Below are 16,848 nucleotides of genomic sequence, written 5' to 3' on the forward strand. Positions count from 1 at the left end.
TCAGGCAAAATCATTACTATCTGGGATCTTAACGATCGGAAGAGTTGTTTACCAGAATAAAAAACTATTGGGTGAGCCCGATGCCGTCAGATATAATTTTCGATCATCTTGGTAAAGTTTGTAATGCAGATGTGTTCTGTCTGCTACAGGTACGAGTTCTGGAGGGTAAAGAGCCCGACATGTTCCTCCTCTTGTTTACGGGACAGATGCTTGTGTTTATGGTAAAGTCTTTGTTGTTTAACTTTGGTATATTGACTCTAATGAACACAGATAAATATCAGAGATGTCTATTTTTATCCAGCTATATATGGTACAATAACAGTGTACATCTTAATTTTGAATTTACGGTATCGTTGCTGTGAATATTTAGTGAGAGGGGATACTTGAACGACATTAAATACTATGTTAAACTCCTCGAAAAATTGCTGACTAAGAGTAACGTTGATTAAGTCCTAAGTAGGGAAATGATTGAATTTCTAGTTGACAATGTCTTCATTGACGAACTGACCCCTCTGTTTGTTTTTGTTTTCATTTACACCGAAGATCGTGTCGTTTTTATATAACCTTCGGTATCAAGACTACCTATAACCTATATAACTACATGTATATTTATTGCCTTTCCAGTTTGAATACAAGACTTGGTCGGAGATAACACAACGGAAACGTCTGTTCCATATACGTGGTGAATGTAGAGTGAACTCAAGGACAATCGAGGTTAAGTGAATTTTAAATCCAACGCGAACAAAGAACCCACTGTAAACCAATATGACGTCATGGCTCTGTGACGTATAATAACTTTTTGTTGAACACCACGACGGTATTGTTATCTGATACACACTCGACGTGTTACGTTATAAAACATCAAATGCCATGTCCTGATTTCTTTATTTAGGTTGAACCGTCCTCATCATCGTTAAACTCCCAGGATACATTTCTGCTCATCAACGGTAAGACCACCGTTATCTGGAAGGGGAAGGTGAGTATATGTCATGTGACCTGGAGGTTTAGAATGACCTTTTGTCACCTTGCCAATCGTCGTTCGTCACCTCCAATATGGCTGATCAATTTTCAACCATATTTCGTTTGAAACATTATTGAAAGCGGGCAATCATGTTTTTCATGATTCCACGTTTTAATTCATTCGAATAGTGACATGGTTCAGAATATACAAATGTACTATACATTGTTCTGAACTAGCTGATGTATGAAACTTAGGAAATTTATTGAATTATGGGGTTATTGCACCTCCTTCCAGGCATCAAATTTTAAGCCCTTGGCATCACTGACGAGTCCTATACTGACGAAACACCTGTATGATGTAACATCACTGACGAGTCCTATACGAACGAAACAGCTGTATGATGTAACATCACTGACTAGTCCTATACGAACGAAACAGCTGTATGATGTAACATCACTGACGAGTCCTATACTGACGAAACATCTGTATGATGTAACATCACTGACGAGTCCTATACTGACGAAACAACTGTATGATGTAGAATCACTGACGAGTCCTATACGGACGAAACAGCTGTATGATGTAACATCACTGACGAGTCCTTTACGAACGAAACAGCTGTATGATGTAACATCACTGACGAGTCCTATACTGACGAAACATCTGTATGATGTAACATCACTGACGAGTCCTATACTGACGAAACATCTGTGTGATGTAACATCACTGACGAGTCCTATACTGACGAAACATCTGTATGATGTAACATCACTGACGAGTCCTATACGGACGAAACAGCTGTATGATGTAACATCACTGACTAGTCCTATACGGACGAAACATCTGTATGATGTAACATCACTGACGAGTCCTATACGGACGAAACAGCTGTATGATGTAACATCACTGACGAGTCCTATACGGACGAAACAGCTCTATGATGTAACATCACGGACGAGTCCTATACGGACGAAACAGCTGTATGATGTTCAATGTACTGTTTGTCGATACTGCATTTAGCTCTTAATTTGTATTAAAATGTGCAATTCACTTTTGTGGCTTTTGCACAATCTATAAAACTTAAGGTCTAGCAATTCCTAAGGACCAATGCACGAGTTATATCGGCGGAAAATTGGGAACTAGGCCTTAAAACTCTTTCCCGCACATGTACCTTGACGCGTAATAACGAAATGGCCTCTATCTGGAGGAACAGTTGGCGAGGAAAATCATTATTAATATCGCTGAATGTATTGCTACCCCTAAGAGCCAAAGGGCGAATCCCGTAAGGGATAATTTGGGATTAAGACATTAAAATCGCACGCTTGGACAGACTTCAAAGTTGGAATGGAACATCAGTAAAAGAAGGAAATCGTTGAACAAATGAAGTCGGTACGACTTCTCGGGACAGGGGTCGCCTCAAAGGGCAGTTTGCGAAATGTTTGCTTTAAGACGCTACTCTGCGGAAAATTGCGGGGCCCGCATGGGAAATAAGCTTAAAGAGGTCCTTTAGATCGCTACTCTTTCTTAAACTGAAAACCTGAATGTATTCCAGTCAGATTTGGTCTGAAACATCACTTACAGAGGACAATAATTATTTCTTTATGCATAGAAATTTAATATGACACCCTGGTTACTAGCTGGGGGAGGGAACGAGACGAGGTCCCATCCGAGAAGTTAGCTGACTTTTTTCTGTACAACTCTATTCTCCTTTAATGCTTGTCTGGAATTCAACCCAATTCCGACGGAAACAATGTTGCGAGGAGCCAATCATTTCTGTAAATATATGAAACTGACCTACGAGGGGGAGGGTCTAGGCCCCAAATAGTCTAAAACATCATTGGTGGATGTTTCTTAGAGAAATAAAGTTATGTGACCCAAAGTGACAGGAAAGGGGGCAAGGCCCCAAAGGTGAACTCAGATAAAGGTTTGCTTTTAAAACTCTTCTAACCCTTTATGACATATGCCTTTCTGAATTTCGACTGAATCTGGTCGGAACAGGATCTGGGGAAGACAATCATTTCTGAAAAAACATGAAACCGATTCAAATTCAGGAAGACATACTTCCTAACCACGTGAGTGGATTATAACCAAATATGGTCTGAATTATCATTGGGAAAGTTCAACCACTAAGTAAATTCAGGTGACAAAGTGTTTTTCCTATTTTTTCAATGGATAATTCCTATATTGACTAAATCCTCTGGATGTTTGATGATCAGATGATCAATAAGACCTTTAGATGACTTTTATACTGATACTGTTCTTTGAATGATTTATCGAAATGTAGTACATTTACTCATTTATCATTGTTAAGATTTGTTCATGATTTCAATATAAAGTACTCTATCGAAAGATAACCAACCAATTATTTTCCAATGATATGTATTGGTGTTGTAGCTCTCCAACAGCAATGAACATACTATATCTCAGGAGATGGCAGGATACATAGCTCCTGATAAGTAAGTGAAGTGTTCTATAATCATATCTAGTTACTGACAAGTGGAGTATTGTACAGTGTATAATCATATCTAGTCACTGACAAGTGGAGTATTGTATAATCATACCTAGTCACTGACAAGTGGAGTATTGTATAATCATACCTAGCCACTGACAACTTGAGTATTGTATAATCATATCTAGTCACTGACAAGTGGAGTATTGTATAATCATACCTAGTCACTGACAACTTGAGTATTGTATAATCATATTTAGTCACTGACAAGTGGAGTATTGTATAATCATATCTAGCTATTAACAAGTGAAGTATTGTATAACCATACCCAGTTAATGTCAGTATATTTAGTGCCTGAAATACAAATAGCAGTTTTACGTAGGCCTATAACGTGTACCAACATATCAGCAGAATCATAATCCAAAATCAAAACAAAACATTCAATAAAATATGGTGGGCAAATATGAACAAAAAATTCAATAAAACATTGGCAAATATGAACGGGGAAAATTTATACAGAGACTCCTGAAAAAGTACAATGAGAATAAGACCAGGTGTTCAGGAAGGTTAAGCATCTTCTGTTATATTGATGAACACCTGCCAGGTAAGTTTTGGTCAATGTCGCGTTCCCAAGTGAAAACAAAATAAAACATGGAATGTGTATAAAGCGCGTCCTACTTCATACTGCTCACTAAAGTAGAATACTTATCAACGAGATCACTACGACGACAGTAATGGTCACCAACCGACATCTCTCGAAACCCTGTATTGACAATTTTTTCTGCCACTTGTCGACGTCTTGAATATCGAATCCACTGCCATAAGTTGGGAATGCAGAAACGTTACTATCCGAAAATGAAAAATGAGTAGGAAAATTCAAATCATCATCGTTATCATACAGCTTTGTGGAAAGCTGTCCTCATTGACTTCGTTGTAGAAAAAAGATCGAGATAAGCGTCTGTTTACGAAGAGTCTGTCGTGTCTTTGATTTCTAATTCTGGTTGCTTATACGATGGGCCTAGTAAGTAAACCTCATGTAATTTAAAGACAAGACGTCGTCAAGATATCTTGAAGTGAAATTTAAGTACTATTCAAGGTCTGTGTGACCTGATTTGATAAAAAAAAACCCTCTTCATTGAAATCAGCCGCGTATGAAAACAACATCAAGTTTGCCAACAGGACACAGTTTGGTCCCTTAGGTATGGTAATAGGCTGCTTGAAGATCTTACTTATAAATTCGACGCAGATATTGACAGCATGAAAACCAATCAATTTTATGATTTCATCCTCTGTATGTTTTTCTTTGGTTGAGCTGTATTTTCACGAAATACGCTTCGGTATAATTCACAACCATGTATTTGTAAGCCGTCCATATTTTATGTAAAAGAAAGACCTCGTAACAAGAGAACGAAGGCGTTCCTTTAAGTTAGAATAGGGTATGGTGATGTATAAATTAAAAAACAAATGTTCGTATGGAAGACATTTTTTCTAGAAGAGAGCGTTGAAGATTGACCAAGAGCTCTTTGGGGTTCTTTACAAACCATTATTTCTACTTCTTGAGTAAACAGTATCATAATAAGAAAGTAATCTTGATATAATAGTCAGGTGTTTGGATAAATGTTTGGTGGAACAGCTAGAAGTGCCAGCAATTAAACACTGTTTGTATGAATTATTGTAAAGGTAAGGAATCCAGTATAACCGGCAAGTTCCGTAATATTATCATTAATAGGCAATCTAAATTATTATAGTATTGAAGAATGTTTACAAAATATTTCTTCTTTGAGAGGAAAGATTGCATAATGAACAGGTGGAGTTTCCTTCGTAAGAAACAAGCCTAGTTCGCTTTGTATACAGGGGATGTAATAAAGTCTGCAGAAAAGTATGAAGTGTTTGGAAACTTCTGAAGGCATGAAAACATACCTGTCCTGTAAACCAATGTATTTCCGTTACCAGATCTCACTGAAATACATTGATTTATTCTTCAGATAGCTGTTATATTGTACATAAGTAATGTGTATACGACAATCGTAATACACATACAGTTTAGACTGGTGAGGTGATCTTGGGTTTCTGAGCTATGTGGTAAATTGTGTGGTGGAAAGTCACCAGAAATGTTTTCTCTATATTTAAACCTTTAAGCAATACAAGTGGTTCAAGGAAACCGATAAGATATGAAAATAAATAATTTAACATTTATCTATATGGATTTCAACTTCAATGTGTATCACTTACAATATGCAATAACTACAATACTTTTATTAGGTTAAATGACATATGGATAAGAAAGCGTTAGTACTGGAAGGGAACTTGAAATTCCATCCGTCTATCCATGTAAACTGTTATGTAAATATACCTATCTATATATTTTTGTTTATTTGTAGTGTTATCGAGTGTGTGTCCGAGGATGAGGAATCTGAGGCTTTCTGGGAGGCACTGGGAGGGAAATGTGACTACGCCAAATTTCACCCTACGGCGGTTAGTGATATCGTATTTTACTTATTTCCTGTTAGAAATCATGTCATTGTTTTTAAAATGTTAATTACTAACATCAATAAATTTCATGTCTTATATAGGAAACACAATGGTACCCGCCACGACTGCTGCATTGTTCGAACACGACAGGCAAATTTAGGGTAGATGAGGTGTTCAACTTTACCCAGGAGGTAGGTAATGTCTGCCATACGCCCTAACAAACGCCCTAAAATATATATCGATATCAAGAATTCACAGAAATATGGAATTATCTTATTTCAGTTGTTATATTTGATATTGTAGGATCTTTGTGAGGATGACGTGATGTTACTTGATACTCACCAAGAGGTACGTTGTTTAGATACTAGATACTTTATACTGGGTACTTACTATTCACAGGGAGTTAGTGGATTCTGAGTGACAACTTTATACTGGGTACTTACTATTCACAGGGAGTTAGTGGATTCTGACAGACAACTTTATACTGGGTACTTACTATTCACAGAGAGATAATGGATTCTGACTGACAACTTTATACTGGGTACTATTCACAGAGAGATAATGGATTCAGAGAGTTAATGGATTCTGACTGACAACTTTATACTGGGTACGTACTATTCACAGAGAGATAATGGATTCTGACTGACAACTTTATACTGGGTACGTACTATTCACAGAGAGATAATGGATTCTGACTGACAACTTTATACTGGGTACTTACTATTCACAGGGAGTTAGTGGATTCTGACAGACAACTTTATACTGGGTACTTACTATTCACAGAGAGATAATGGATTCTGACTGACAACTTTATACTGGGTACGTACTATTCACAGAGAGATAATGGATTCTGACTGACAACTTTATACTGGGTACTTACTATTCACAGAGAGATAGTGGATTCTGACTGACAACTTTATACTGGGTACTTACTATTCACAGAGAGATAGTGGATTCTGACTGACAACTTTATACTGGGTACTTACTATTGACAGGGAGTTAGTGGATTCTGACAGACAACTTTATACTGGGTACTTACTATTCACAGAGAGTTAGTGGATTCTGACTGACAACTTTATACTGGGTCTGACAACTTTATACTGGGTACTTACTATTGACAGGGAGTTAGTGGATTCTGACAGACAACTTTATACTGGGTACTTACTATTCACAGGGAGTTAGTGGATTCTGACAGACAACTTTATACTGGGTACTTACTATTCACAGGGAGTTAGTGGATTCTGACAGACAACTTTATACTGGGTACTTACTATTCACAGAGAGTTAGTGGATTCTGTCTGACAACTTTATACTGGGTACTTACTATTCACAGAGAGATAGTGGATTCTGACTGACAACTTTATACTGGGTACTTACTATTCACAGAGAGATAGTGGATTCTGACTGACAACTTTATACTGGGTACTTACTATTCACAGGGAGTTAGTGGATTCTGTCTGACAACTTTATACTGGGTACTTACTATTGACAGGGAGTTAGTGGATTCTGACAGACAACTTTATACTGGGTACTTACTATTCACAGGGAGTTAGTGGATTCTGTCTGACAACTTTATACTGGGTACTTACTATTCACAGGGAGTTAGTGGATTCTGTCTGACAACTTTATACTGGGTACTTACTATTCACAGGGAGTTAGTGGATTCTGTCTGACAACTTTATACTGGGTACTTACTATTGACAGGGAGTTAGTGGATTCTGACTGACAACTTTATACTGGGTACTTACTATTCACAGGGAGTTAGTGGATTCTGACTGACAACTTTATACTGGGTACTTACTATTCACAGAGAGATAGTGGATTCTGACTGACAACTTTATACTGGGTACTTACTATTCACAGAGAGTTAGTGGATTCTGACAGACAACTTTATACTGGGTACTTACTATTCACAGGGAGTTAGTGGATTCTGACTGACAACTTTATACTGGGTACTTACTATTGACAGGGAGTTAGTGGATTCTGTCTGACAACTTTATACTGGGTACTTACTATTCACAGGGAGTTAGTGGATTCTGACTGACAACTTTATACTGGGTACTTACTATTGACAGGGAGTTAGTGGATTCTGTCTGACAACTTTATACTGGGTACTTACTATTGACAGGGAGTTAGTGGATTCTGACTGACACTTTATACTGGGTGTTTACTATTCACCCAGAATTAGTTAAACGATTCGGACTAAGCAGAGATATGACTATATGATATATCATTTAGATGTTAATGATTTGTTTGAGTATATGTTAAGGAATGTATTACAGTTATATGAGAAGAATCACGTGTTTATCAATGCTATTTAGATATTTGTATGGATAGGAAGAGGAGCGAATCGACAGGAAAAGAAGGACGGTCTTCAGTCAGCAATGGTAAGTCAATTATGTATCATACAAACGTCCAGCAAAATAAATCAAATTATCATTTTACCGGTGTGTGTGACCTTACATATACTGTTAATGTAAGTAGTGGTATAGATCAGGAATGTATTCTCCCATGTAAGATTTCAATATCCGATATGTGTTACGTTGGAATACCAGGGGCTCATTCAATCTGTATCACCGAGGACTATCAGAAACTCCTCGATGTGTTAAGGACTATGAGGAACTCATTTGACGTGTTACTAAGGACTATGAGGAACTCATTTGATGTGTTACTAAGGACTATCAGGAACTCATTTGATGTGTTACTAAGGACTATGAGGAACTCATTTGATGTGTTACTAAGGACTATGAGGAACTCATTTGATGTGTTACTAAGGACTATGAGGAACTCATTTGATGTGTTACTAAGGACTATGAGGAACTCATTTGATGTGTTACTAATGACTATGAGGAACTCATTTGACGTGTTACCAAGGACTATGAGGAACTCATTTGATGTGTTACTAATGACTATCAGGAACTCATTTGATATGTTACTAATGACTATGAGGAACTCATTTGATGTGTTACTAAGGACTATCAGGAACTCATTTGATGTGTTACTAAGGACTATCAGGAACTCCTTTGATGTGTTACTAAGGACTATCAGGAACTCATTTGATGTGTTACTAAGGACCATCAGGAACTCATTTGATGTGTTACTAAGGACTATCAGGAACTCATTTGATGTGTTACTAATGACTATCGTGAACTCATTTGATGTGTTACTAATGACTATCAGGAACTCATTTGATGTGTTACTAATGACTATCAGGAACTCATTTGATGTGTTACTAAGGACTATCAGGAACTCATTTGATGTGTTACTAATGACTATGAGGAACTCATTTGACGTGTTACCAAGGACTATGAGGAACTCATTTGATGTGTTACTAAGGACTATCAGGAACTCATTTGATGTGTTACTAATGACTATGAGGAACTCATTTGATGTGTTACTAAGGACTATCAGGAACTCATTTGATGTGTTACTAAGGACTATGAGGAACTCATTTGATGTGTTACTAAGGACTATCAGGAACTCATTTGATGTGTTACTAAGGACTATGAGGAACTCATTTGATGTGTTACTAAGGACTATCAGGAACTCATTTGATGTGTTACCAAGGACTATGAGGAACTCATTTGATGTGTTACTAATGACTATGAGGAACTCATTTGATGTGTTACTAATGACTATGAGGAACTCATTTGATGTGTTACTAAGGACTATGAGGAACTCATTTGATGTGTTACTAAGGACTATCAGGAACTCATTTGATGTGTTACTAATGACTATCAGGAACTCATTTGATGTGTTACTAAGGACTATCAGTAACTCATTTGATGTGTTACTAAGGACTATCAGGAACTCATTTGATGTGTTACTAAGGACTAAGGACTATCAGGAACTCATTTGATGTGTTACTAATGACTATCAGGAACTCATTTGATGTGTTACTAAGGACTATCAGGAACTCATTTGATGTGTTACTAAGGACTATGAGGAACTCATTTGATGTGTTACTAATGACTATGAGGAACTCATTTGATGTGTTACTAATGACTATGAGGAACTCATTTGATGTGTTACTAAGGACTATGAGGAACTCATTTGATGTGTTACTAATGACTATGAGGAACTCATTTGATGTGTTACTAATGACTATGAGGAACTCATTTGATGTGTTACTAAGGACTATGAGGAACTCATTTGATGTGTTACTAATGACTATCAGGAACTCATTTGATGTGTTACTAAGGACTATCAGGAACTCATTTGATGTGTTACTAAGGACTATCAGGAACTCCTTTGATGTGTTACTAAGGACTATCAGGAACTCATTTGATGTGTTACTAAGGACTATCAGGAACTCATTTGATGTGTTACTAAGGACTATCAGGAACTCATTTGATGTGTTACTAAGGACTATTAGGAACTCATTTGATGTGTTACTAAGGACTATCAGGAACTCATTTGATGTGTTACTAATGACTATCGTGAACTCATTTGATGTGTTACTAAGGACTATCAGGAACTCATTTGATGTGTTACTAAGGACTATGAGGAACTCATTTGATGTGTTACTAATGACTATCAGGAACTCATTTGATGTGTTACTAAGGACTATCAGGAACTCATTTGATGTGTTACTAAGGACTATCAGGAACTCATTTGATGTGTTACTAAGGACTATCAGGAACTCATTTGATGTGTTACTAAGGACTATGAGGAACTCATTTGATGTGTTACTAATGACTATCAGGAACTCATTTGATGTGTTACTAAGGACTATCAGGAACTCATTTGATGTGTTACTAATGACTATGAGGAACTCATTTGATGTGTTACTAAGGACTATCAGGAACTCATTTGATGTGTTACTAATGACTATCAGGAACTCATTTGATGTGTTACTAAGGACTATCAGGAACTCATTTGATGTGTTACTAATGACTATCAGGAACTCATTTGATATGAGCTCAATTAAATAATCTGTATAATTTAGAACTACTTGGAGCTAGTTCGATATGTTTTATCAGGGTTTATTCGGAGCTTATTTGACCTGTATTTTTATGACCATTCGGAGCTCATTGACCTGTGTTGTTAAAGACTTCTGCATCAATATCTGGAGCTCATTTTATCTTTATTCTTCAGGACTATCTAGCGGCAGATGAGACTGAACGAAACGAAGGCAATACTCTGCTTCTACAGCTTAAACAAGGTTATGAGCCCGCAATGTTCACCTCCCACTTCCAGGGATGGGACAGTCAGAGATTTACCGTACGTATCCTAATTACAAATATTACTGCATTGAAGGGGCTATTTACTAAACTAACGAGTCGATCAGGTTATGTGGTCGTCTCGTTCCTCACGGTTTCAATGAAGTGTAGATCTCAGCGGTACTCGTGACATTACACGATGTATCACACCTGAATCACGCTGCTTATTTAGACCAGACAGCTTCTCCTATCTCCCTTAATCGTGAATAGAAAAAAAGAGCGTAAAACGACTCAATAATTCAGTTTCAACTTGAGAAAAAGGGAGAGAACTAATATATAAATAAGAATACAACAAAAAATTCAATGATCATGTCAATGATCGAGATATTGTTAACAAAAGTGTTTTAGATTAAAGAGTAAATCGTATGTTAGCGTTTCGAGAAATAACTTAAAAACGTATTCACGTTATAGGCTGTAAAGGCACACCACATGGTCAGTTGTACACATTTACACTGCTTAGTCTCCAAAGAAATCTAACAAATAACAATGTGTTATAAATACTTAGCCATAGTGATGAGGTTTACTTACACAGGTCCCAAATGTTGACAGACATCTCAGACATCCAAATGTAATGTTACATGATATATGCGTTTGCAAATGTAAAACATCAGTTTAATCATGTGTTCTATTTTGCTGCGGTGTCAATAACAGCCAAGTGGCGCCACCTACTGATTCCTGTAATCTATGGCGGTTCAATTGAACTCGCCGCTGTTCTATATATATAAGGTTATTTCTTTTTCAAATGCTTTATGAATAAAATCTGAGATCTATCCATCATACGACGTAGGTATAGGTAACTCTGTCCGAGTAGCTAAATAGTTTAGATTAAACGGATACATAGACTGTATGTTATATACTATCACTACAAATCATGGTATATTGGTGTCATATCCTTTGTTACAACAGAATACAACGGAACAAATGTCCCAAATGGATACAGAAGAAAATTCTCAGTGTTACACGGTTCAAGAGGTATGTCAAGCTGCAGTGTATTTGTAAGGCAACACACTGATATCGCGATGTGCGATATATCGATGATGTATTTACATCCCTACATGTATGTTTGGCGATGTATGTACAAGTACTAAGAAGAATTAGAATCTTTAACTTTGATGTTATATATATATGTGTGTACCTGCCTTCGTTATGAACAATTTATAGACATTCCCCATGATAATCATACATTCGCATGTAATCGATGGGACATATGTCTTAGTTTATTGTACATGTAACGTCTCAGGCATGTAGTTAATACCCGGGGTTGGATATGATTTTTTAGGAACTAGCCCGATACAGCGCCACCTTCAGGTACGAGGAGTTAGTGGGCAGACTACCGCCTGTCGGAGTTGACCCGACCTGTAAAGAGGTAAGAAACATATCCTTGTATCTCATAAACGTTAGGAGTGTGGTCTGATTTCTTAGGATACAAACTCAAGGTCAAATATAGACTGGTTCACAGTAGTAAAATAGTTAGGGGTGTGGTGTGTTTGCATTACATCAAGGTAGGGGTGTGGTGTGTTTTCATAGATACAAACTCAAGGTCAAATATAGACTGGTTCACAGTAGTACAATAGTTAGGGGTGTGGTGTGCTTTCATAGATGCAAACTCAAAGTCAAATGGTGTGATGTGTTTTCATAGATACAAAACCTCAAGGTCAAATATAGACTGGTTCACGGTAGTAAAATAGTTAGGGGTGTGGTCTGATTTCTTAGGATACAAACTCAAGGTCAAATATAGACTGGTTCACGGTAGTAAAATAGTTAGGGGTGTGGTCTGATTTCTTAGGATACAAACTCAAGGTCAAATATAGACTGGTTCACAGTAGTACAATAGTTAGGGGTGTGGTGTGTTTTCATAGATACAAACTCAAGGTCAAATATAGACTGGTTCACAGTAGTACAACGGTTAGGGTTGTAGTGTGTTTTCATCGATACAAACTCAAGGTCAAATATAGACTGGTTCACAGTAGTACAATAGTTAGGGGTGTGGTGTGTTTGCATAGATACAAACTCAAGGTCAAATATAGACTGGTTCACAGTAGTACAATAGTTAGGGGTGTGGTGTGTTTTCATAGATACAAACTCAAGGTCAAATATAGACTGGTTCACAGTAGTACAACGGTTAGGGTTGTGGTGTGTTTTCATAGATACAAACTCACGGTCAAATATAGACTGTTTCACAGTAGTACAATAGTTAGGGGTGTGGTGTGCTTTCATAGATGCAAACTCAAAGTCAAATGGTGTGATGTGTTTTCATAGATACAAAACCTCAAGGTCAAATATAGTGGTGGTGTGTAGGGGTGTGGTCTGATAGATACAAACTCAAGGTCAAATATAGACTGTTTCACAGTAGTAAAATAGTTAGGGGTGTGGTGTGTTTGCATAGATACAAACTCAAGGTCAAATGGTGTGGTGTGTTTGCATAGATACAAACTCAAGGTCAAATATAGACTGGTTCACAGTAGTACAATAGTTAGGGGTGTGGTGTGCTTTCATAGATGCAAACTCAAGTTCAAATGGTGTGGTGTGTTTTCATAGATACAAAAACTCAAGGTCAAATATAGACTGGTTCACGGTAGTACAATAGTTAGGGATGTGTTGTGTTTTCATAGATACAAACTCAAGGTCAAATATAAGGTCAAATATATACTCAAATGGTGTGGTGTGTTGACAGCAGTATACAATAGTTAGGGATGTGTTTTGTTTTCATTTTTCAAATATATACTGGTTGACAGCAGTCGAGTTAATACTTTAGGTGTTAAAGATCCATTCAATGTGAATTGTTTGTCGTCTTGATCCATGTAGCAGGGATATTTATTTATATCAAGATGGCGATCCTACAAGAAGACTATTAGGGCAGTGGTGAAAGTTGCCCTTCTGGTGAAAGAATGATTCGGTGGGATTTATCAGCAGATCATTTTGGAGCCATCTCGGGCACAACTGATACCTAATCACTGGACCGCTTTCATTCAGAGGAACAGAATGTGTGCTGTTTTACCAGCACTGTTAAATGAATTCTGATCCTCACGATTACCTAACAAACTATGGTGACATAACTTTCATTCTGTTTCAAATCATATCAAATAACGACTGTATTTCTACATCTCTAACCATTCGACCAAGGGCGGAGACCAGTATGATATGAAGATTCCGCACGATTACCTGCCTGTACAACGGTAGTAATCTGGTTTAATTGAGCATTAGGAAAGACTATAAACTCTGTCATCCGTGTAGAAGTTTTTGCTAATTGACAAACATACTCGGGTGAAATAAGATAAGGATCGGCGCCAAGTGTTGGGTGGTTGATGCAAACGAATATGCAGGGTTTCATTGTTAGGCTTAATTCTTTTCGATAGTGGAATGCAATTTGCAAGCTTCACCGATACATGTCTTAGGATAGAACGTATCGCAAAGCAGATGTTTAAAAATAACTACATTATCAAACAATATGCACTCGCCTTTATCAAATCTTTTTTTTTAGTTTCTTCATATCAAATGTTTACACAAGTTTTATAGCTCTTAGCTACCATATCAAACAACATTATGGACTCGCCTTAATTGCTTATGAAGTTTTATCTGCAGTAAACCATAATTATGTTAAAAAATTAAATCACTGAGAATATTTAGTATGTTGTTGTTCTTGGTGGATCTGATATTGTTACTGCCCACACTATCACTGTTATGTTGTCACAGGTATACCTCTCGGACGCGGAGTTCCAGAAAATATTTGGACTTAACAGATCAGTCTACAAAAAAATGCCAAGATGGAAACAGATGAACTTGAAAAAGGACGTCGGGTTGTTCTGACGTGTAATCCTAGTATCTGGCTCAGCTGGACTACTCTCCCTTAACTTATATCACGACACAGTGTCCTTAATCCTAGTATCTGGCTCAGCTGGACTACTCTCCCTTAACTTATATCACGACACAGTGTCCTTAATCCTAGTATCTGGCTCAGCTGGACTACTCTCCCTTAACTTATATCACGACACAGTGTCCTTAATCCTAGTATCTGGCTCAGCTGGACTACTCTCCCTTAACTTATATCACGACACAGTGTCCTTAATCCTAGTATCTGGCTCAGCTGGACTACTCTCCCTTAACTTATATCACGACACAGTGTCCTTAATCCTAGTATCTGGCTTAGCTGGACTACTCTCCCTTAACTTATACCACGACACAGTGTCCTTAATCCTAGTATCTGGCTCAGCTGAACTACTCTCCCTTAACTTATACCACGACACAGTGTACTTAATCCTAGTATCTGGCTCAGCTGGACTACTCTCCCTTAACTTATATCACGACACAGTGTCCTTAATCCTAGTATCTGGCTCAGCTGGACTACTCTCCCTTAACCTATACCACGACACAGTGTCCTTAATCCTAGTATATGGCTCAGCTGGACTACTCTCTCTTAACTTATACCACGACACAGTGTCCTTAATCTTATTTACATTTTTTTTACCTTTTTTAATATTTCGAACATTTCTTGTCCGTAACGGTTGGATAGAGTTTTACATACAACATGCTTTGATCTGGAGGATCATTGATTAAAGGAAAGTCGTTGTTGCATAGCCAATACAGGGGCAGGAGGGCAATATTAGGAAGAGAAGGGAGTTCTTGAAACCGCATTGCCTTAAGTTTGGTTAAGTCTTCTAAACACTTCTCAGGGACACTTTTTGACATTTGTTTTTCGTATCATACTAAACATAGACAAATATAAGGGCTCATAAATATAAAATTTTGTTTAACGTCGTTTATATTTCAAAAACCACCCTAATCTCTATAGAGATTTTATTACGACGAAGCGAATAGCTGAAAGTAGAGGTGAACAATTTCAAATCGTTTCCAGCTTTAATGTGAAAGTTTTTTCTCAACCTTTCGGGTTGGTTATGTATGTTGTTTTAAAGAATGGTATTGTCCTCCTTTGCATCGAGAGGCAACTATAACCAGAAATGCCGTAAAAAGAATTTAATGTCGTCAGATTATTGGTCATGGTTGCTGATCATAATTGCAGGCTCTGTGGTTCTCTTTTAATATGTGATTATTCATAATGGTGTATGCAGAGACCACCCTGAACTTGCTAAAATTTTCATGATTGGGAAGCTGTCCATTTGTTGTCGTCAATCTACATGCTTGTCTCTGAGGAGTTACATAATCAGTCAGCCATGGATTGGTTAAACTCGAAATGGTTCCACAGGTGAAACTGAATCACCCTGCACGTGTCAAATAGTCACTCTACACGTGTCAAACAAGACAAGGGCACGTGATGGGTGTAACACACAGACGAACAGTCTACGGTAGTGTTATACCGAAGGTGAGCGACAGAACCAACACGTTTGTCCGTTAATTTCTGAACAACATATTACTCTTCACGTTTTATCTGCTGCCGAGACTCATGTTTTCTGTTTCAACTCTTAGATTTGTCCCGACCGGTCATATGTCTTTGTAATAAAATGGTTTTCAACATCTCCTTGTTCATTTTTTTTCAACATCACATTTTAAGTACCTCCGTCACTTATGTGGTGAATGAGTATAGAACTTTTGTTAGAACAACCTACTATGAGGACAATTTCTATCAAGAGTTGTCATTCTTAACACCGGATCTATCTATGCAGGAAATATTTAGCGTCGTCCAAAGCCACAAGGAGAAAATGGACGAGACAGGCTGGCATATCATTAATCAGAAAAGATAAATCCCTCTACCTGTACAAATCTATATAGGGGTCAGAAAAGGTAAATCT

General features: G+C 37.4%; 1 protein-coding gene across 1 annotated transcript in view; it reads left to right on the top strand.

The window, feature by feature from the left end:
• LOC132551936 (gelsolin, cytoplasmic-like) overlaps window positions 1-15,656 on the top strand; it is a 43,579-nt gene extending 27,923 nt beyond the window's left edge. The window contains exons 16-27 of the mRNA XM_060216077.1: window positions 150-221; window positions 625-714; window positions 893-976; window positions 3,356-3,417; window positions 5,792-5,885; window positions 5,984-6,073; window positions 6,186-6,230; window positions 8,204-8,269; window positions 10,980-11,105; window positions 12,011-12,076; window positions 12,384-12,470; window positions 14,798-15,656. Of these exons, the coding sequence (XP_060072060.1) occupies window positions 150-221; window positions 625-714; window positions 893-976; window positions 3,356-3,417; window positions 5,792-5,885; window positions 5,984-6,073; window positions 6,186-6,230; window positions 8,204-8,269; window positions 10,980-11,105; window positions 12,011-12,076; window positions 12,384-12,470; window positions 14,798-14,911 (996 nt within the window). The 3' untranslated portion in view covers window positions 14,912-15,656. The remainder of the gene's footprint in view (window positions 1-149; window positions 222-624; window positions 715-892; window positions 977-3,355; window positions 3,418-5,791; window positions 5,886-5,983; window positions 6,074-6,185; window positions 6,231-8,203; window positions 8,270-10,979; window positions 11,106-12,010; window positions 12,077-12,383; window positions 12,471-14,797) is intronic.
• The last annotated feature ends 1,192 nt before the right edge of the window (window positions 15,657-16,848 follow it).

The sequence above is a fragment of the Ylistrum balloti genome, unplaced genomic scaffold (genome assembly GCF_031769215.1).
Source record: "Ylistrum balloti isolate Yb309-2 unplaced genomic scaffold, AGI_CSIRO_Ybal_v1 Utg370226, whole genome shotgun sequence".
Lineage (NCBI taxonomy): Eukaryota > Metazoa > Mollusca > Bivalvia > Pectinida > Pectinidae > Ylistrum > Ylistrum balloti.